At 42.9% G+C, this 23,191-nt stretch overlaps 1 protein-coding gene across 2 annotated transcripts in view; it reads right to left on the reverse strand.

The window, feature by feature from the left end:
- WDR3 (WD repeat domain 3) overlaps positions 1 to 23,191 on the reverse strand; it is a 120,676-nt gene that overhangs the window by 25,836 nt on the left and 71,649 nt on the right. For both annotated transcript variants that reach the window (XM_030204016.1, XM_030204015.1), the window contains exons 16-20: positions 21,534 to 21,675; positions 15,641 to 15,697; positions 8,682 to 8,782; positions 3,928 to 4,039; positions 3,225 to 3,359 (exon numbers count right to left, since the gene is read on the reverse strand). In XM_030204016.1, the coding sequence (XP_030059876.1) occupies positions 3,225 to 3,359; positions 3,928 to 4,039; positions 8,682 to 8,782; positions 15,641 to 15,697; positions 21,534 to 21,675 (547 nt within the window). The remainder of the gene's footprint in view (positions 1 to 3,224; positions 3,360 to 3,927; positions 4,040 to 8,681; positions 8,783 to 15,640; positions 15,698 to 21,533; positions 21,676 to 23,191) is intronic.

Here is a 23,191-nt window from a genome sequence, read left to right on the forward strand (position 1 = left end):
TCAACTGGGGACCAGTTGACCAACTGGACTAGGAGCACAGCACTCAGAACCAGAGGCTGAAAAGTGTGTCCATCCACCTGCTGAAGATAGAAAATGCTTTTGAATATGCTCTGTAATTTTGTTCTTAATAGTCTCTACCATTTTGCCCGGCACCAACATCAGACTCACCGGTCTATAATTTCCTGGATCTCCTCTGGAAACTTTTTTAAAAATCGGCGTTACATTAGCCACCCTCCAATATTCCGGTACGACGCTTGATATTACATATTACTAACAATAGCTTCGCAAGCTCATTTTTCAGTTCTATCAGTACTCTGGGATGAATACCATCCGGTCCAGGAGATTTGCTATTCTTCAGTTTGTAGAACTGCTCCATTACATCCTCCAGGTTTACAGAGAATTTATTAAGTTTCTCCGACTCGTCAGCTTCGAATACCATTTCCGGCACCGGTATCCCACCCAAATCTTCCTCGGTGAAGACCGAAGCAAAGAATTCATTTAATCTCTCCGCTACGGCTTTGTCTTCCCTGATCGCCCCTTTTACTCCTCGGTCATCTAGCGGTCCAACCGATTCTTTTGCCAGCTTCCTGCTTTTAATATACCTAAAACATTTTTTACTATATGTTTTTGCCTCCAATGCAATCTTTTTTTTGAAGTCCCTCTTAGCCTTCCTTATCAGCGCTTTGAATTTGATATTCCTTATGCTGGTTCTTATTTTCAGTCAGTTCCTTCTTCCATTTTCTGAAGGATTTTCTTTTAGCTCTAATAGCTTCCTTCACCTCACTTTTTAACCACGCCGACTGTCGCTTGGTCTTCCGTCCTCCATTTTTAATATGCAGAATATATTTGGCCTGGGCTTCCAGGATGGTGTTTTTGAACAGCATCCACACCTGATGTAAATTTTTGACCCTCACAGCCACTCCTCTAAGTTTTTTTTTCACCGTTCTTCTCATTTTATCATAGTCTCCTTTTTTAAAGTTAAATGCTAATGTATTTGATTTCCTATGTATACTTACTTCACGGCTAATATCAAATCCGATCATATTATGATCACTGTTATCAAGTGGCCCTAGCACCATTACCTCCCGCACCAAATCATGCGCTCCACTAAGGACTAGGTCTAGAATTTTTCCTTCTCTCGTTGGCTCCTGTACCAGGTGCTCCATAAAGCTGTCCTTGATTTCATCAAGGAATTTTACCTCCCTAGCGTGCCCCGATGTTACATTTACCCAGTCAATATCGTGGTAATTGAAATCACCCATTATTATTGTGTTGCCCAGTTTGTTTCCTTTAACATTTCTGCATCTGTCTGTTCATTCTGGCCAGCCGGACGGTAGTACACTCCTATCACTATCCTTTTCCCCTTTACACATGGAATTTCAATCCACAGTGATTCCAAGAAGTGCTTTGTTTCCTGCAGAATTTTCAATCTATTTGATTCAAGGATCTCCTTAATATACAATGCTACCCCTCCACCAATTTGATCCACCTTATCACTACGATATAATTTGTACCAGGTGTAACAGTGTCCCACTGGTTATCCTCCTTCCACCAGGTCTCAGAGATGCCTAATGACTGAATCACCAACTACAACAGCTGTCCTAACCCTTCCCTCCCAGGCAGTACTTGGAGACATATCCTCGTTGTGAGAGGATAGTACATCCCCTGGTGGGCAGGTCCTGGCTACAAGAGTACTTCCTACTTCACCAGGGTGATGCTCTCCTTCTAGGAGACCTCCCTCCTCCAAGGTAGCACAGGGGCTACCAGACTGGAGGTGGGACTTCTCTACAACATCCCTGTAGGTCTCCTCTATGTACCTGTCTGTCTCTCTCAGCTCAACCAAGTCTGCTACTCTAGCCTCAAGAGAACGGACACATTCTCTGAGAGCTAGGAGCTCTTTGCTTCGGGTACACACATATGACATCTCACCAACTGGGAGATAATCATACATGTGAAACTCAATGCAAAAGACTGGATAGCACCCCTCTTGCTGCTGGACTGCTGACTCCATCTTAGTGTTTTTGAGTTTTTCATTAACTTAAAACATGCTACAATATTAAGGATATTAGCCTAATATAAAAATGTCTTTTAGTTTATATAGTATATTCTATGATTTATTTAGTGTTTCCTTCTTAGATGGTAATGAAATGTATTTAAAACTCTGTAAGAGCACTCCTTGCTTGTTACCCTAATTACAATAACTGACTATAAATGAGTTTTCTTATGGGTGGGCGGGAAGACTAAACTAGATCCTGCAGTGCCTGCTAGATTCTGTTAATGCTGTGGTACACGGTTTTTAAAACTAAGTGGAAAAGACTATGGAGATTAGTTGATAAAATGTGCTTTTTATATTTTTATTTTGCCTATCACTAACCTACAATTCCTCCTTTAAACCCCAATCTTTAAGTTCCCAAAGCAAAATAGTGTTCACTTACCAGAGAAATGTTCTCTTCTCTCAGAACTTCTCAGAAATGTACCTTCTCAGAATATACGCGTGTAAATTTTAATTGTTGCTAATTAGCACTGATGATTATTAGTGCCCACTTCTGAGCACCATATATAGAACCTGGGGAGTGTGTGCTCTTTCCTGATGCACACACATGTGCAAACTACTGCACATGCTATCAGAAAAGGAGTGTGTGCACTATCCCCCGGATTCTATATACGATGCTCAAAATTGCACATCCAAGTTGCACACGCAACTTGAGTAACAAGCCGTTAACTAGCAATAATTGGGCACTAAACTAATTATTGGAGTTAATTGGCAACAATTTGGATTTGTGCACACATCTTGCTAGGCACTATTCTATAAAGACCCACACGCAGATCTTTTAGCGTGCAACTCAAAGGGGGGTATGGTCATGGATGGGTCGGGGCATTCACTAAAGATGCGCGCAATATTACAGAATATCGAGAATCTATGCCTAACTTGTGTGCTGGGACTTACACCTGGTTTCAGATGGTAAATCCCCATGCCCAAAGTTGAGCTCAGATCCCAGCGATACACGCTATTCTATAAAGGGTGCCTAACCCAGACAGCCCTTTATAGAACACTGTTCAGCACCGATGCTTTTTGGTGCTAAGTTTTGAGCCCCATTTACTGAATCTAGTCCTATATGTGCACAGTGCGCATTCCTGATAGTAAATGGCATCTGTTTCAAATGAATGCCCATCCTTACTTTTTATTCGCCGGACTTCCATTATTCTATAAGCTCATACTATACCATCTCTCTCTCTTCTTCAAGGATCAGTGGCTCCCTTGTTCTTTCCCACAGGCGCAGGGATTTATCATGAGATGAAGACACAATGTAATCCCCGCTGGGACTGATTGCCAAACACCACACTTCCTGGTGGTGTCCCTGCAAAGCACACAAAAGATGCAAACTGACCAAAATGGCACAGTACACTAAGACTTCTGCAAAGAGCAGGATGTCGAAAAGTTAAACAAAATCAAACCAACTTTTATTCTTTGTATTTTATTCCTAAGAAGAAAGCAATACAGATTCCAGCATTATGGCTATGGGAGGTGGTGCTAATTGTAACCCTGAAGCAATCAGACATATTCAAAACAGAGGATAAACATTTTAAAAGTGACTAGAACATGAGTTTCTAATTTAAAAGCACACACACAAAACTAGTAACTTCTGAATAGCAACACAAGACGACTAGGAAATAAGCAGAAAACAGCCTGGTGATACCTAGCAGACAATAGTAATGTCTCTGGAAAAGACATTAGATAGCTACAAAATAGTGTTTACTTTTATTTTTTTAATTAATTCATGTTCTGTATTTTTGCAGCTGCATTTGATCATTCTAGTTGTATGTAGTCCTGACACAGGAAATGTGACAATCTACAAGTCTCCAAACATCTTCAGAGCAATTACACACAAAACAATTGTGAATTATAAAGTATCTCAAGATTTTTACCTCCAGAGTTTGAACATGTTCAAACTTGTCTGCATCCCACTGTTTAATTTTCCGATCCTTTCCAGCTGTAAAAAAGAGATGGGACTTCGGTACAAACTGTAGATACATCACACTAGAGAACACATAAAAACAAAACACAAAGTCAAGACTGGAATAACCTATTAAACCTAGAACTCATGTCTCACTGCACAACTTATCAGATTTCAAAAAGAGAAGTTTTCTGATGTTTATTTATTAACCACTCAGGTATTACAAAAAAACACAACAACAAAAAAAAAACAGCGAATCTCCATTACTGAGGAACCCATATAACACAGTGCTCTAAATTTAGCAATTATTTTTCTACCAGGGAATTACACTTGTCTCAGCCACTGTGAGGTTATTATAATTACTTGGGCGTCTTAGCGTATCTTGCAAAGGACCTTTGGGATCAAGCGAAATGTATGTGGGGGGGTGGGGGAGAATATAACAAACCTTGATTCTAGAGTACTGCGAAAGCCTGCGTGCACTTGGGTGAATGGAGCAATTAAAAAAAAAAAGGGGGGGGGGGGGGGACACTGCATTTTCTAAAGATGCAAAGAAGTCCATTTCTGGAGTGCTCCAGCATTTGAAAAGTTGCAACCTATTCATACGGATCTAGGCATTGACTAAAGTGTACCTGCTATATGATTCTGCAGGCCTGTAACATGACTCTTAAGGAGCATACTAAATGCCAAATTCTTGTTGCTTTTTGGCATAGGCAGAGTGATCCTGACCTGCCCTGCTTGATATAGAACATTGCTACTTGGTTGTCCATCCTTATTATTATTTTATTTAGAGTTTGCTCACACCTTTTTCAGTAGTAGCTCAAGGTGAGTTACATTCAGGTACACTGGGTATTTCTCTGTCCCTGGAGGGCTCACAATCTAAGTATGATTAACATTCTCCTCTATATCCAGGTCTCAAATGATTTCAAGGAATAGAAGACAGCTTTGGGTTCTACAGCTCTCGCCAGCACCGTGTTCCTTGTATGACTAGGCAGAAGAGATGGGCTCTCCAGCTTTGAAAACATCTGTGTTGAGCATCAACTGATGCTGTGGCATCTGGATCAGGCAGCCTCCATGAGGTTGCCCTGGGTGCGCCACCACTCCAGGGACTGCTGCACAGACTGTGAGGTGGTGCTACATAGGGGAATTCTTCAGTTTAAGGGGCTGTCGACGCTGGTCCCAATTCAGTATGAAGTGCAGTTATAATGGTCATATGTGCAATCTTGCTAAAGATACTACATGTACCTTTGTCCTTATATGCTCTAAAAAGTCTGAGGACACTGTGGGCAGATGCTGAACATGCTCAGTTCATCTAGGTGCCGAGATGTATGACTGCACAAGCTTCTCCAACTGGTAGAAAAGCTCTTGCTCCTATAAACTGTATTGTCTGGATGGGAATTAAGTGTTGATTTTTCTTTGTTGATGGTGAAACCTAGAGCTTGAAGAGCACAGGTGATTTCCTGAAGTGTGGAGGGAATGCTGTCAGTTAGCAACCAGAGAGTGCCTGATTGGTACATAATCTATAAAGTAAAGCATGTGCCTACTTTTTTTTTTTAATAGAATACTAGCATAACTAGATATGTGTGTTCGCAGTCAGAGCTGGCATAAGTGTGTGCACCTATACTCCAAAGATACGCATATAACATATCTTATGGTATTCTGTAAGTTATGCCCACAACTTTGCACCCTGATCGTGTTACGCCCATATGAATGCCCACCTGCAAACTACATGCTATCAGAGATATGCAGGTCATTATAGAATAGGCATATATCCAGCATGTACGCACTTATGTGTACACATACTATATGCTAGTATACTAAACATTTGCTCGCATAACTGGCACGTGAATGTTAATGTCTACTTTACAGAAATAACCCCTTAGTGAACTTCCTGGGTGCTGAAGGAGAGCACCTTGTACTGGAAGTGTTGGCCTAGGGAGGTAAGGAAAGACCAGAGAGGACAACCAAAGTACACTCACACAGGGGCGAAGAAACAAAAGCACAAGGTAGACCCGACACGGTCCGTGTTTCAGCAAAACTGTCTGTATCAGGGGTCTTTTTTCTCTTGAGAAACAGCAGTAGCAATTTGTGGTGAATCAATACAGTCGCAAAACAATCATACGCTGGAAGCAGTACCGTACTGCCAATGCTTTGGGTCAATAGGAATTTGAGTGTAGGAATTGTGGCTATGGAATTAATTTTGAATCTCTTTTTTGACATATAAATTGAGGTTGCAGATGCTGAGTGGAGGAGTGGCCTAGTGGTTAGGGTGATGGACTTTGGTCCTGGGGAACTGAGGAACTGAGTTCGATTCCCACTTCAGGCACAGGCAGCTCCTTGTGACTCTGGGCAAGTCACTTAACCCTCCATTGCCCCATGTAAGCCGCATTGAGCCTGCCATGAGTGGGAAAGTGCGGGATACAAATGTAACAAAAATAAAATAAAAATAAATAGTATGAGTCTCAAACCTCCCAACTTCTTGGCAATGAGGAACAATTTGGAGTAAAGGCCTCATCACTGCTTGTGCTGTGGCACGTACTTGATCCTTTGTTTCACAGAAGGAAGGCAATTTCTTGTGCAAGTATGGCAAAATGCTGGGGTGAGTGAGCCAATGCATTGCGCAGTAGGAAATTCATAGGGCATTTGAAGAAGTTTATCTTGTAGACCTGATTTATTATATTGAGAATTTAACAACCCATTCTATATAATGCCGTCTCTCTTTGAAATGATGAAGTCTGCCCCCGCTGCGGGTTGGTTTCAGGATAGGCAGAGGCAGTGGACCATTGCTTGCGCTCACGCTGTCTGTAATTTTTGGCTGATTGTCACTGGATAAGGAGTTTGAGATAAGATTGAAAGTGTCAGCACGGGTAAAATTGCTTGAAATACTGATAAGAAGCAATCTACAAAAACTAGAAGACTGCTCTAATGTTTGGTAGTTGAAATTTAATACAAAACTGCAGAGTGATACACTTGGGGAGTATATAGAACACTGTCCCCACCATTAAGGAAGTCCCTCAGGTAGTTTGAACCATCTTAAAACACCTATTCCAGCCGAGAGAAGGAGGGGTGGATAGGTACCAGGAACTATTAAAGGCAGGCCCAGAGTGGGATTAAGAAGGCCCAGGGGTGGAAGATGTGATCTCCAGCATATGACTTCACCAAGAACGTCCAGCTACTATTACCTGACTGAGGTAAGCCAACCTTTTCATTTGGATTTTTGTGAACCCTGTTCTGAGGCCTGGCTGGCCCAGAGAGAAACGTTACAGATTGTGTTTGGGGTGTGGCAGTCACAGGCCATGGACTGTGTTTGAGGTCCTGTCAGCCATAAGCCCATATCAAGACTCTTCTCTCTGAACTAAAGAGACTTTGCCTTTTGTTCCTGATCCTGTAAAGTAACAGAGCTCAGGTTTAGTGAATAAAAGTATTACCTAATCAGAATAACCTTGTCCAACTGTGTTAATTAGAGGCCTACCCTCAACCCTGGCTCACAGTATCACAGAGCCATATGTGTTATGGAACAGGAGAGGGACCTTAGGGTCAGACTGCCAAGAGGATACTAGGTTGCATAGCAAGAGGCATTACCAGCAGAAGAAAGGCGGTGTTAATACCCCTATAGAAGACACTGGTGAGTCCTCACAGACTACTATGTGCAGTTTTGAAGACCATATCAAGCTAAGAACATAAAAAGTCTTGAAGTGGTTCAGAGAAAGACAACAAAAAATGGTATGGGATTAGCGCCAAAAGACTTAACAGAAGAGACTTGAAATACTGAATATGTATATCCTAGAGGAAAGCAGGGATAGTGGCAGGGGTGTAGGCAGACCTGCCATTTTGGGTGGGCCCAAAGTTAACCTGGGTGGGCCCTTCTCACCCCCAACGCTACCCCTGTACATACATACAATATAGTGGGTTTTTCTTTTTTAAAATGACCAGTCTGCCCATTTCTCTCTGAACCCCCTCCCCCGGTCCTACCTCAGAGCCGTTGTCCGTCGCAATTCCTATAGGCATCCCGCGCCAGCCCTGCAGGCTTCTCTCTACCACATTCCCACCAAAAAAACAAGAAGTGACATCACTGAGGGCGGGATATGATAGAGCGAAGCCTGCAGTGCCGGTGCAGGATCCCACTGGCAGTAGCTCTGAGGTAGACTGGGAGGGGGGTAGAGAGACGGGCAGATGCCAGGCCACAAGTGAAGAGGGAGAGAGAGTAGTGAGGTGCTGCCACTGAAGAGTTTTGTGGGCCTCATGGGCTGCTGACTGGGTGGGCCCGAGGCAAGAATGAGTGGGCCTGTGCCCACCCTTAGCTACGCCGCTGGATAGTGGAGATAGGATATAGACATTTAAACACTTGAAAGGTGTTAATATACAAACAAATCTATTCCAGAGGTGGGAAAGCAGTAGAACCAGAGGATATGAATTAAGTTCGCAGGGAGGTAGACTTAAGAGCAGCACACATCCATGATCAAATTTTTTTGTCAAAAAGTCAAAAAAATAACTGTGTGGCAGCTTTTTGATGGGATATTTTAATATACACTTACAATGCCTTTATAGTTTAGCTGCAATATATGTGCTGTTTTGGTGCTTTATTATAAAAATACTCTCTCGCTTGATGATGTTTGAAAAACTTGACTGCTCTTGAGGCTGGAGGAGAGCAGCTTTACAAAAAGTGAAACGATACTTTTAGGATGTACATTCTTTATTCATGAAGAATATTCTCGCTCAGACATCTACCTGTCATCATGGGCGAAGAGAGATCTGTGACAGTCTCCGAAGTCCAAGCCCCAGATCTTCACATTTCTGTCTGCCGAGCCTGTGGCAATCAACGTGCTATCCTATGACAGCAAGCATAGAGTTATCTACATAAATCATCATAGTACAGCTCTCCATTCTTGCCAGTGCTAACTGAAATTCCAAATACAAGCTCGTGTAAGTAATTATAACCATAGAAATTAAGCAAATAATGTTTTAATGATCAGGAAAGGGGGAAGCCATACAGGAAGTAATTTTATAGCCCTCCCTTTTAAACTACTTCACTTATCAAATTAGTATCTTTCAAAACTTGTTGCTGTTGTGTTTTCAAATACTCATGCATACTTTTCAAGCAAAATTCTACCATCAAAAAAATATAGATGAAATTTTCAAAGAGAAAGTACACATTTACTTCCACTTTGAGAACTGCACATGATTTTTCCCCACTATGGACAGGTTGAAACTTACTTTCAACCTGCATTTATAGCTGTAAACCTTTCTAAATAAACCTCTTCATAAATTTTCACCATACATTTCACAGCATTGCCCTTACACTGAAACATAGTGACTCTACAGAGATGGCGCAACTTGCTTACATCTGCTTTCTAGAAAATTGGGGAAAAATAATTTTCTCTGGAAACAAAACACCATACCAAACAAATGTGGACACATATGGGACACTTTTATGGAAAAATTAGAAGCTACCTGATAATTTTCTTTCCATTAGTCCTTCACACTATTCCAGGACTTGTGGGATAGTTATGTCCATCGACCATCACATGGAGATGGAGAACACAAAAGTGAGCTGTAAGATATAACCCTCGTGAGGTGGCACACCCTTCAGTATTTATGTAGACAAGTAGTGTGAATGTCAGAAACCAAGACTCACGCAACAAATGTAAACCAAACCTTTTTCTTTTTTTAATAAAAAGTAAACCACAGCATAACTGCAGACTCTGGTACACCTTTTCAACCATGAAACAAGAAACAACATCAGGCAGCACAGGAGGAGAAAGCCCAGAGCTCCTAATATCAGGTATGACAGAATCAGCAGGAGAGCTTCTGGAATAGGGTGAAGAATTAACAGAAAGAAAATTATCAGGAAATTATTATCAGGTAATACCTAATTTCTCCTTCCACAGCATCCTTCCTACTATTCCAGAACTTGTGGGATATCACAAAGCAATCTCTACTGAATGCAGGCTCTTTGCACTACTGCCTGCAGAACTGAATCCCAAACTTGGCCTCTGATGGAGCCGCAAAATCCACCCTATAATATTTGACAAAGGAGTGAAGGGACAACCAAGTTGCTGCTTTGCAAATATCTGCAGGCGACAACAATGCCACTTCCACCCAGGACACAGTCATACATCTGGTAGAATGAATCCGCAAAGCAGCTGGAGGCTGCTTCATTGTCAGGATGTAGGCTGATCTAATGGCCTCTTTCAAACATCATGCAATTGTGGGTTTAGAAGCTGCTAAAAACAGTTTCTGCTTACTGAAGAGCACAAAACTCTATCAGATCTCCAAAGGTCATCGGTGACCTCCAGGTATCGAAGCAGGACCAGACGCATATCCAAAAATGTCATGGATGACAACAGAGTACCACAATCATCTTTCTGAAATGATGGAAGCTCCACAGACTGGTTAATGTGGCAAGCTGATACAACCTTCAAGAGAATGGACGGAACTGCTCGTAGAAATACCCCTGCTTTGGAAAACCAAAAAAAGGATCCTGGTAACAAACAGCCTGAAGTTCCGAAACATGGCATACAGAGGCAATAGCTACCAAAAAGCTGGTTTTGAACATGAGATATTTGCGTTAAGCCTTCTTTAGAGGCTCAAACGGGGCCTTCTGAAAAGCCTGAAGAACTAGATTAAGATTCCAATCCGGACACACAGGACAAAAGGGAGGCCAGAGATGGCCCACCCATTTCAAAAACTTGAAGATGTCAGGGTGCGCTGCCAAAGAGGAATGTTGTAGGTGACCTCTGAAGCATTTAAGGCCACCACTTGGACCTTCAGCGATCCCAGTGCCAAACCCTTCTCCAAACCAGACTGAAGAAAGGCTAACATTTGAGTAAGAGAGGAAGAGAAAGAAGAAATGGCTCTCAAATGTTCTCCAAACTCTAGCATAGGCCATCGAAGTAAAGCGCTTCCTAGCCTGTAGCAGAGTAGTAATAACTGAGTCTGAATATTCCTTGCGTCTCAATTGCGCCCTTTCAATGGCCAAGCTGTAAGACCAAAGGGGGATGGATCCTCCATTCACACTGGACCGTGACGCAGCAACCCTCGACCGCGAGGAAGATGAAGAGGCTGTCCATCCAGAAGCCGAATCAGGTCCACGTATCATGGCCATCTCAGCCAATCCTGAGCCACTAAAATGACCTAGATGGGATGAGACGCAATTCTCCTAAGCGGTCCACCATCGGCATTGGGGTAAAGACAACACAGGCTGTTGACTGGCCACAGCAAGAAAAGAGTATAAAAAAAAATGAGAGTCCAGTTCCTTCTGGCATTGATCTTTGTGGTCATCAAGTCAAGAAATGGCAGACCCCAGTGTCTCACTCTGTCCAGAGACAACTTCCACTCTCCAAAGAGTTTCTGCTGAGAAAATTTGCTTGTACATTCAAGGATCCAGCAGTATGTGCTGCTGCCAGGAAGAGCAGGCGTCTTTCCACCCAGCATATCAGGAGAGTGGTCTCTGCTGCTAATTGTCAGCTGTGAGTTCCACCTTGCTTGTTGACATAAGCCATTACTGTGGCATTGTCAGAGAACACCCTAACTGGAGATAACGCTAGAAATGGAACGAAACCTTTCGGAGCATAGCAAATAGCTCTGAGCTCCAGGAGACTGATGGCCCATTTTGCCTCCGTCTGAGAGCATGTCCTCTGAGCGAGATGACAAGATAGTGCACTCTCCAGCTGAAAAGGCTGACATCTGTGGTCACTATCTCCCAGCGATGCACGGGAAATGGAACTATGTTGGTGAAGTTCTGCTGCGACAACCACCACCACATGCTCCGTCTGGTTGATGTCCATGGGAGGTGAACATTGTAGTTCTGGGAGAATGGAGATCAGCGGCCAAGGAGAGAAGGCTGAAAAGTGTGCAACTGAGCCCGTGCCCACAGAACTACCTCCATAGCAGCTGTCAAAGACCTCAACACCTGGACACAGGCCCAAGTTTTTTTAAGGCTTGTTCTGTTGAAGCAGAATCCACACTTGATGGAGCAGCTTCTCCCAGCTTTGATTGGTGAGGAAGATCTTCTCCCTCTTTGTGTCAAAGAGAACTCCTAGATACTCTATGGAATGAGAGGAAATAAGTCTGCTCTTCTTGAAATTGATCACTCAGCCTAACAACTGAAGAAGGCAGACAATCAAAGATGTTGCAGCTTTGATTTCCGAGGAGGAAGAGGCTCAAATGAGCCAGTTGTAGAGATAGGGGTGCACTCTGATCCCTTGATGACGAAGATAGGCCGCCGCCACCACCACAATCTTGGAAAATGTTTTTGGAGCCATAGCTAGACCAAAGGGCATCGCCTTGAACAGGAATTTTATTTTAAAAACTTATATACTACTTAATTGACTAAGTTGTTTACAAAAGAACATACATAATCATCATATTATATAACACCTAATGCACAGACACATTTTTTTTTTATACAAGATCACATTCCAAAAACTCAATAAAATGCAGCCACAAACTCTGTGTTTTCAGAAGCTTCTTAAATTTTATCACATTACTACAAAGCTGCAAGTGTCCTGCACACTTCAGAAACTGCTGATGAGGTCAAATGGAAATATGAAAGTAGGCCTCCTTCAGGTCCAGAGTTGTAAGGAATTCTCCAAGCTGCACTGAAGCTATCACAGAGCACAAAGTTTCCAGGCAAAAGTGGGAGACTCTCAGGCAACGATTGAGGTCCAACACTCCTTTTTGGGGACAATAATAAAGTAAATTGAGTACTTTCCCTGCCCCTGCTCTTCATGAGGAACAAGAAAGATCGTATCTAGAGTGAGCAAAGAATCCATGGTTGCTTGAATTGCTAATTCTTTGGTGCTCCTTCAGCAAGGAGACTCCAAAAAGAGAGGTGCAACCAGGCGGGAGAACTCCAGCTTGTAGCCTTCCCCGATTATCTCCAAGACCCACTGGTCTGAAGTGATCAAGGCCCACTCCTCTACAAAGTCCTGAAGATGACCTCCTACCGGGAAGGGAGAGGTGTGGGCCTGCCTCATCTCATTATGAACTACAGGAGGCACTGGTGGATCTCTACATCTGGGAAGTGGACTTCTTGTCAGAATGAAAGGAAGACTGTCTATTTTGAAAGTAAGACCTTTGACAGAACTACTGATGGCCAGGCTTTATATTGTCTACTTTCTGAAAATCTGGGACAGGCGGACCCCATAGCAGAACAAGCAGAACTCCTTGGTTTGTCCTCCAGAAGGTTCTGTGGTTTACTCTCACCTAGCTCCTTCACAAGGTTGCTTGGGTCCTCCCCAAAGAGGTATTCGCCCCTGAAAGGAAGCCTGACCAGCCAAGATTTAGAGGCCACATCTGATGCCCAGTTCCATAACCAAAGTAACCTCCAAGTCACAACAGCCAAGGACATACCCAGAGCCAAAGCACAAAGCATGCCATCAATTGTGTATGCTAAGTAAGCTAGCCCAGCTCCAACTGGGCAGAGTGATTCATCTCCTGCACCACTCGTTGCTGGTGCCATTTCAGGTACGCTCTCACCACAAAAGAGCTGCAGATTGTTGACTGAAGGCCTAGGGAAGCCACCTCAAAGGACTGCTTCAGAGCATGCTCAATCTTCCTATCCTGAAGATCTTTAAGGGCACTACCTCCTTTGACCAGGAGGGTAGTTTTCTTTGTGACTACTGTTACCAGATAATCCACTCTGGGCAACTGGAACTTTTCCTACTCCTTTGGCAATAAGGGGTACAAATGAGCCTTCGGTCTTCCCACATTAAGGCCTATATCTGGAGTTTGCCACTCAGCCGAAATTAAATCTTGGATATCCGGGTGCATGGGGAAGGCCTTAGAGGGGCCCCTAAGGCCCTTCAAAATAGAGGACCTCTGACTCCCCAAGGCCAATGCCAAAGGATCCTCAATTGAAAGCACTGCCAAGGTGTTAGAGATGAGAGTACCGAGTTCCTCCTTGTGAAACAGCCTCAAAAACTTTGGGATCATCCCCCTCAGGGAGATGCTCCCCTTCCTCTAAAGCTCTTGAAGAAGGCTCCAAAGAAACAACTGAAACATCATCTAAAGAAGTGGGGAGAAGGAGCAGAATCTTGGCCACACAGCAGAGATCCAAATGAGATCTATTGGGAGCAGGAGGAGGGGGGGGGGGGGGGGGGGAAGAGCAGAGAAAGAGAAGGGGACTGAGAGGACTGAGAAGATCCTGCCTGACTCTGCTTTAAAAGAAAGGCCTGATGCAGGACCAGCACAAATTCAAGAAAAAAATCATAGCTTCTGGCTGTCCAGCCAGGTCTGGTTGCCCTGGAGAAGAAGAAACAGAGCTAATAATCTGCATGGGAGTTGCAACATGTTTCATGCACCGTCATCTCATGCCTGCAAAATGGCCACCATTCGCAGGCACCATTCCCGCATCAAACTGAAAAGTACTGGCAGCTGTATCTGTGAAACCCAAGTGTTGCGGTACCACTGGCAACGACAAAAGGTCTTGAGAGCCACCTCCATCAGCATTGTCGGACTCCTCTAGCGCCTTCCCCACCTTGCAGGATAAGCAATAGCCAGATGATTCATGGCAGACTCCACAGTGGGAGCACCTCTTCACTGACCCCTTGGGAACCATCATGCTGCACAGCACAACCGCATCCCCGAAGTGGACTTTCCCCAGTAGCACTGCAGGAGCCACCCTTCCTAACCCCAGTACTCCCTGGAACCCCAAAACCCCACCCTGGATAGAAAACAGTTACATCCCTATGCATCACACTCCCCACCTAACTGAAGAAAGGAAGAGGCTCAACACAGCTGACTCCAATAAAAGGGTTGTGCTTTTTTTTTTTTTTTTAACATGTTGGTTAGAATTAAGTTGCTGAGCCTTGACTCTCAAAGAACGGAGGGGGGCCACAGAACACTGGAATCTCCAGGTATGACCTCCTGGCTAGGCAAATGCCCAAGAAGCTCAACAGGGAGCCAGCTGACCAACTGGACCAGGAGCAGCCTGTGCAGAACTTAAGGCTGGAATATATATTTACCCACCTGTTGCAGACAGAAAATACTGAAGGGCTGGGCTACCTCATGAGAGTTATATCTTTTAGCTCACTTCTGTGTTCTCTTCCTCCACCTGCTGGTTGATGGACAGAACTGCCCCACAAGTTCTGAAATAGTGGGAAGGACGCTATGGAAAAACCTTTTCTGCATGTAGTCTGTTTATCAAACAGAACAAGACTTTTATAAGCCTATGTGACTGCATTATGCATAAAAAGTACACAAACAGAAAAACAGTCTGCTTGCTTATGCATAGTCTAGGCATAGGTGTTCATGACAGTGTAGCTTGGGTGGAGCAAAAGTGGAGTTACAATGTACATAGGCATTTTATAAAATAGATGTGTACGTGCATAGAGTACATCACACAAATATACACCTTCTTTGGACCAGGTGTAAATCTGTGAGCCATTGGGAGCTTATTTTGTAAAAGCACATAAGCATCTATGTGCCTTCATAAAACAGGTGCTTTTTGAGACTTTTCACATAGGCCTCCTGTTATAAAATTATCCCTTAAAAAGGCAAAAGTCTGTTTATGTATGTCTGCCTTTCATTTTTAGGAAACTACTTCTCAGGTGATCATTTTTGGGGATTCTATTACATATTTTTAAAAAAATATACACACTCCCCAAATTGTGGCAAAAACCTCTTCAATCAAATATGGCACTCAGCCGCACTTTTTCTAGAACACATTTCTAAATGTCACTCACATGAGATATATCCATGCAGAGCACAGGCAGCTTGTGTCCATAAAGGGAGAGGAAAAACTGCAAAAGAAAAGTATCAGAATATTTTTACAGAAACAATCTTGCAAATGAAATTAAAAGTATTCAACCTTTAACGTAGGAAGTAATAGTATCCAAACACTTAAACACCCAGCTACTGATTACTTATAAACTAAAAAAATAAATAAATTTTGCAGACCATCAGAAGGTAACATTTAGATTTTAAAGAGTAGAGATGTTTCTAAATGATATTTAGGTGACCAACTACCTTGATGCAGACCCCAAAACTTTATGTCGGCAGCTGGTGTCCAAGAAATAACAGGTAAGATTTTGTTAGTATAGAAATTGATACAAGTTGAAGAGACAGTTTAAAAGATATTAATGGTTGACCCTTTTGAGGATCGTCACAAATCAACTTTGTAAAAATGGGCCGATGAGGAAGGTAGAAACTTTAAACATTATTGGACAGATGGTCCTTATGATTTAAAATGTTATCTTCTGATGGGCCTCATTTTTTTTTTTTTTTGAGATTATAAGAAATCAGTAGCTGGGTATTTTGTAAGTCTACAGAAACAAGACAGCTTATGACAAATTTACACAAGTCATTCTGTGTATTTAAAACATTTGCATTAAAAAAACCTAAACTGTCCCTTAAAAAAATAAGTTGGCTTATAAGATACTCATATAAAGTACTTTAATTTTCTTATAACAGCAAACCAATTAATACAAGATAAATACAAAGACTGTCATAATTCTATGTGGACAATGAGGATGCCAGTCACACACTGGTGACACCATCTGATAGTGCCATGGTTCCCCCCCCACCCCCCGCTAAACACACCATAGTTCCTGCTGCTTTCTTCTACTAGCCTTTCTATCAACTATCCAGATTCTTCTGCTCTCCTTTATTAAAGCTCTTCTCTTACGCTTAATCATTTTGTTTGTTTTTCTTTTTTTGCTAAAACGTTTTTCCTTTTGTCATTCCTTCTAGCTTCCTCTTTGGATCAGTTTCTACGCTTACAGGGATATACATTCCAAGGATACCTAACTCTCAGACATGGCCATGATCCAACCTGTAGATGATAAGCATGGACATGATAGATTCCAGGTATGGAAGAGGCACAAATACCACAGCAGAACTGTCATTTACCCTGTGTCTATACACAATGGGTGGACAATTCCTGGATTCCTGCCATTGAACTACCATGAACCATCTCTCCACCCCCCAAGGTCCTCCCACCCCCCTACCTGAGCCTAATTGAGCTCTCAGTCAGCACAGATGATAGCTCAGGCCCCTCAACAGCAATACAAGTTTTGAAGACATGGACAGTGGTTGCCCCCTTCTCACCAGCAGGGCTTTGGTTTTCATTGCCCCTGGGGAACCACATCCTAGCTCAGCCAACACAGGCTTCTGTAACATTGACAATACTTAGCAATCTGTACCATCAATGCCAATGCCTCCATTCCTCCCAGTGCTAGCAGCTTTTTCCCTGTAAGCCCATGTCCCCAGGCAGATGCCTAGAGGCTTGAGCAGCGCATATTACCACACCATGACTCTGCCAGGCTATTTCTTACAGCTGTTCCAACTCCACACAGGCAAGAGAGCACAGCTAACATGTTTGCTCTATCCCCAACTGCAAGCTGCACTTCTGGCACCACCCACCACACCAAGGTTACCAACACAGGAAGCAGCTCAGACCTGTCTACGTCCCAGATACGCTGTCTAGGATAGTGCTTTGTCTTGGCCCAATGCTGGCAGCTATAATATTGTCCAACTGTACCTGATGGTGACAATATTTTCCTTGGCTTCAGGTATGCTCTGAGATCACAAAACTTGTGCAAGTGCTGTTAAGGAAATAACGACTATGGTGCTGAGCATAACCCCTGGGAAAGAGCAACAACCTTACTCATGCAGGCAGTTATATCTTCTACTCTCTCTGCCAGAGCACTTGCTCATCCACTGCTCATGGCACAAGACTTGCCCACTTGAACAGAATTCATTCAGCTGTCTACTACAGGCAGCAAAATGTTCTGCCTCCCTTTATTTTCATTTTCAGATTTGCACACATTTATTTCTCAGTACTGGTGCTTACAGGCTTTCTTCCGCTTCCAAAATAAATCAAAACTGGCAGATTTTAAATGGGAAATCAAATGAAATCCTCTCTTCAAACCTTCCACTGCCAGCTCCAAGCTGGCGTTATTTTTCCAGTGGTAAGAGCAAGGTTTGTTTGTGCACTGTTCTCTGAGCATTGGGAAGGCATAGCAAACAATGTCATTATCGCATGTTTGAATAGAAAATTCTGTAATACGGTAAACAACTAGCAGTATAGTAAATTCAATAAACTATAACTGTTCCTGATGGTGTGGATTGCATGAGGAGGGATCTAGTGAAGTTAGAAGAATGGTCCAGAAATTGGCAACTAAGATTTAATGCTAAAAAATACAGGATCATGCACCTGGGTTACAGAAAATAAAGGGAGCAGTACCATTTAGGAGGAAAAGTACTTCTGTGCTCAAAAGAGCAAGACTTGAGGGTGATCATTTCTGACTATTTCAAGGTGGCCAAACAGGTAGAAAGGGGCACATCCAGAGCCAGAAGGATGCTTGAGTCATAGAAGCCAACTCTGTGGGTGCTTGAGCACCCCCAATATTGAGAAAATTCCTTGTATGTGTCCAGGGAAGGGCTATTTCCACTGGGCTTAGCACCCCCAATAATTCTGAAAAGTTGGCTCCTATGGCTTGAGTGCATAGAAAGAGAAATGGCCAGCAGGAAAAAGGAGGCGATAGTTTCTGGTGAGGCCCCATTTAGAGTACCATGTGCAATTCTGGAGACTGCACCTTCAAAAAGATATAACCAGGATGGAGTTGGTCCAGAGGGAGACTACTAAAATAGTCAGTGGTCTTCATCACAAAGCATATAGAGACAGACTCATAGACCTCAATAAGTAAACTTTGGAAGAAAGATGAGAGAGAGGAGATATGATTGAGACATTTAAATATTTCCTTTGCATAAATGCACAGGAGGCAAGTCTCTTTCAACTGACAGGAAGCTCTGGAATGAGATGGCATAAGATGAAGCTGAAGGGAGATAGACTCAAAAAATTATCTAAGGAAATACTTCCTTATGGAAAGGGTTGTGGATACATAGAACGACCTCCCAGTGGAGATGAGGACTACCTGAATTAAAAAAAAGCATGGGACAAGCATGTGTGGGATCTCTTGGGGGTGGGGAAGAAATAGTGGATGATGTGGATGCGCAGACTGGATGGGAGATCTGGACTTCATCTGCCAACATTTTCTATGCTTCTATGTTTCTAGATTTACATAAAACACCCTCCTTGGAGACATTACCTTATTGTGGCTCTCTGGAATTTGCTGGTGCTTAAAGCTACTATGTCAGACCCAGGCAAGCCAAACTTCTATCCTGTTCACAGCCCCTGTGATTTTCGGAAAGCCTCTTCACTTTCATTGCTTCTGGAGTGGAGGAGTAGCCTAGTGGTTAGAACGTTGGGCTTGCCATCTAGGGGTTCCTGGTTCAAATCGCACTGTTAACTCTCCATTGCCTCAGGTACAAAATTTAGATTGTGAGACATCCAGGGACCTTGTGTATCTGAATGTAACTCACCTTGAGCTACTACTGAAAAAAGTCTAAACATAACTCAAATCAATATATAAATCTGATTGTAAGTCTGCCAGGAGCTGGGACCCCTGCCCCCCACTGGGTGTAATATTGTTCAAGCCACCCCTGGTGGATAATTAATAGAGAAGTAGTCATTAATCTGATACAACCTTCTTAGCATGATAGACCCTGTCAACTCACAAGAAGATAATAAGGAAACCACGCAATCAAGGCCATGTCTGGAACATCATACGAGACCAAGCAGACACAACCACCTATCATCTCTTCTATAGGAGCATATCCTGATCCTCATATTTTCAACACCAAATTTGAAAACAGAGCAAGGGTTTAGTCACTGTGACAGCATCAGGATAATATCCAGTTATGTTTCTAAGATCACAAACATAACCGGCTATATTGTCATTGTATAACATAATCAGGAATGTGCTAGCTTTGAACTCATTTATATATGTTTATTTTTCTAAAATAAATTTTTGTGCTGCATGCCCCTGGCACATAAATGTCTATTTCTCCTATGTATTAGAACAGGCTCTACTGGTGAAACTTGAGACGTGCTGACCTACAGTGGGGGAAATAAGTATTTGATCCCTTGCTGATTTTGTAAGTTTGCCCACTGACAAAGACATGAGCAGCCCATAATTGAAGGGTAGGTTATTGGTAACAGTGAGAGATAGCACATCACAAATTAAATCCAGAAAATCACATTGTGGAAAGTATATGAATTTATTTGCATTCTGCAGAGGGAAATAAGTATTTAATCCCTCTGGCAAACAAGACCTAATACTTGGTGGCAAAACCCTTGTTGGCAAGCACAGCGGTCAGACGTCTTCTGTAGTTGATGATGAGGTTTGCACACATGTCAGGAGGAATTTTGGTCCACTCCTCTTTGCAGATCATCTCTAAATCATTAAGAGTTCTGGGCTGTCGCTTGGCAACTCGCAGCTTCAGCTCCCTCCATAAGTTTTCAATGGGATTAAGGTCTGGTGACTGGCTAGGCCACTCCATGACCCTAATGTGCTTCTTCCTGAGCCACTCCTTTGTTACCTTGGCTGTATGTTTTGGGTCATTGTCGTGCTGGAAGACCCAGCCACGACCCATTTTTAAGGCCCTGGCGGAGGGAAGGAGGTTGTCACTCAGAATTGTACGGTACATGGCCCCATCCATTCTCCCATTGATGCGGTGAAGTAGTCCTGTGCCCTTAGCAGAGAAACACCCCCAAAACATAACATTTCCACCTCCATGCTTGACAGTGGGGACGGTGTTCTTTGGGTCATAGGCAGCATTTCTCTTCCTCCAAACACGGCGAGTTGAGTTCATGCCAAAGAGCTCAATTTTTGTCTCATCTGACCACAGCACCTTCTCCCAATCACTCTCGGCATCATCCAGGTGTTCACTGGCAAACTTCAGACGGGCCGTCACATGTGCCTTCCGGAGCAGGGGGACCTTGCGGGCACTGCAGGATTGCAATCCGTTATGTCGTAATGTGTTACCAATGGTTTTCGTGGTGACAGTGGTCCCAGCTGCCTTGAGATCATTGACAAGTTCCCCCCTTGTAGTTGTAGGCTGATTTCTAACCTTCCTCATGATCAAGGATACCCCACGAGGTGAGATTTTGCGTGGAGCCCCAGATCTTTGTCGATTGACAGTCATTTTGTACTTCTTCCATTTTCTTACTATGGCACCAACAGTTGTCTCCTTCTCGCCCAGCGTCTTACTGATGGTTTTGTAGCCCATTCCAGCCTTGTGCAGGTGTATGATCTTGTCCCTGACATCCTTAGACAGCTCCTTGCTCTTGGCCATTTTGTAGAGGTTAGAGTCTGACTGATTCACTGAGTCTGTGGACAGGTGTCTTTCATACAGGTGACCATTGCCGACAGCTGTCTGTCATGCAGGTAACGAGTTGATTTGGAGCATCTACCTGGTCTGTAGGGGCCAGATCTCTTACTGGTTGGTGGGGGATCAAATACTTATTTCCCTCTGCAGAATGCAAATAAATTCATATACTTTCCACAATGTGATTTTCCGGATTTAATTTGTGATGTGCTATCTCTCACTGTTACCAATAACCTACCCTTCAATTATGGGCTGCTCATGTCTTTGTCAGTGGGCAAACTTACAAAATCAGCAAGGGATCAAATACTTATTTCCCCCACTGTATCTGTCTCAATTCCTACTTCTACAACTTGTCTAAAACAAGGCTGTAAATGTCACTCAACACTTCCCCACCAACCCTGGTACCTTCAGTGTGTCCGTGTAGAAGATTTTCACAGTGCAATCGAGTAAGGAGACTGTCAGGAGCTTCTGACTGGGACTGTACCGCACACAAAGGACATCTTCATCTAGCTGGAGGACACGTGTCTGCTTCACTGAGAGGCGCCGACTGATGCAAAACATAAAAGGAACATCATTGTAAGTAGATACCTATAAAATGGAATTCCTAGCACTAAAAAACAGGCAGTCTGACATGGTCAAAAGATTTTAGCACTTGCTAACTTGAAAAAAACACTGCAATATCATGGAAGAGTAAACTGTTAGGAAAAGTTTCAGAATATAAAGCTAGGCAAGGCTACATGCAACTAGCTAACAAGATGTCGATTTTTTAATGACATTATTAATGTTGAAAACCACACTGATCATTGTGCAAGTCTGCCAGCCAATTACTTTACTGTCTGACAGACGTCTCTTCTTTTGTCCTATGCTCATCTTAGTAGGATGTTAAATTGGCATCAGCGTGACATGACAAAATTTTCTGTATCATCAGTATTTATTTAAACCAAAGGACAAACACACCACCACAATTGTTAGAGACCAAAAATAAGTGGAAGACACAGGAATATTCTAATGTGATAATAAATAGAATAATAAAATGTGATAATACAGTCAAATTTGCTTAATATCACATTCAAGGGACCATTCAAGTCATGTGACATTAAGCGGAGCTGACATTAACAGGAGTAGACAGTTACAATGCACAAAAAGCAGAGAAGAGAAAGCCAGGAGGTTAGTTTTCATATTTCTGCTTTTATTCAATGGAGTTGACACACTATATAGTATACAGAACATGAAAGGGAAGCGACATTCAAATCAAATGTTGATTTGCAGCAGAAAAAAAATTGTGTGATGTTATACTGTGTGAGATTCACTGGTCTGTTAATTAAGACGTCCATTACAAGCCACAGCATTGAAAACATCTTCCTGTACATCTGTCAGACTACCAATAAAAGCACATAACATTTCAAAAGCAGTCAGAGAAATGTAACAGTGGTCATTTCTTTGTTTCTTTAAAGGCCATTTTGTCCATGTCATCTTCAACACATTCTGCATCTTCCAGAGCACAGTAATCATTTTACAGCTGCAATTTCTTTGATGGACCGTGTTTCTGTTGTAATCAATTCAGAAGCAGCAGTTACACATTTTTCAAAGGGTCACTAAACCAACCAAAATTGCAGACCCCACTCCTCATTGCTCAACATGGGTTAACGCTAATCAATGCTTATTGTGTCGCTGGCATCTTCAGGCGCATGTGATAAATCAAACTGCACCTTGCAAAAACAGTTGATGATTGTGGTCTGGCTAACTAAATTCCATGCAGTTGATGGCAATTTTGACATCAGTGTTGGCTGATTGCTTCTGTTCCATTGCAAGCAGTACATACTGCTTGCAATGGAACATACCACATAGTGTGGTACATACTGACCACACAATTCACTTTCCATATTGTTGTTTGAATGCATAGACTAAACCAGGGCCTCCTGAGAGACGCTGCAAGGCCCGGGTCAAAAAATGTGCCTCCCCGCAGCTGCCCCCACCTACTAGCCACTGACTCCTCTGTCGCATTCAATATTTCTCTTCTTTCCCCCCTTGGCAGTGTTCCGGCTGCAGGCAGCATCAACAAA

The sequence above is a fragment of the Microcaecilia unicolor genome, chromosome 5 (genome assembly GCF_901765095.1).
Source record: "Microcaecilia unicolor chromosome 5, aMicUni1.1, whole genome shotgun sequence".
In the NCBI taxonomy this organism is placed as follows: Eukaryota; Metazoa; Chordata; class Amphibia; order Gymnophiona; family Siphonopidae; genus Microcaecilia; species Microcaecilia unicolor.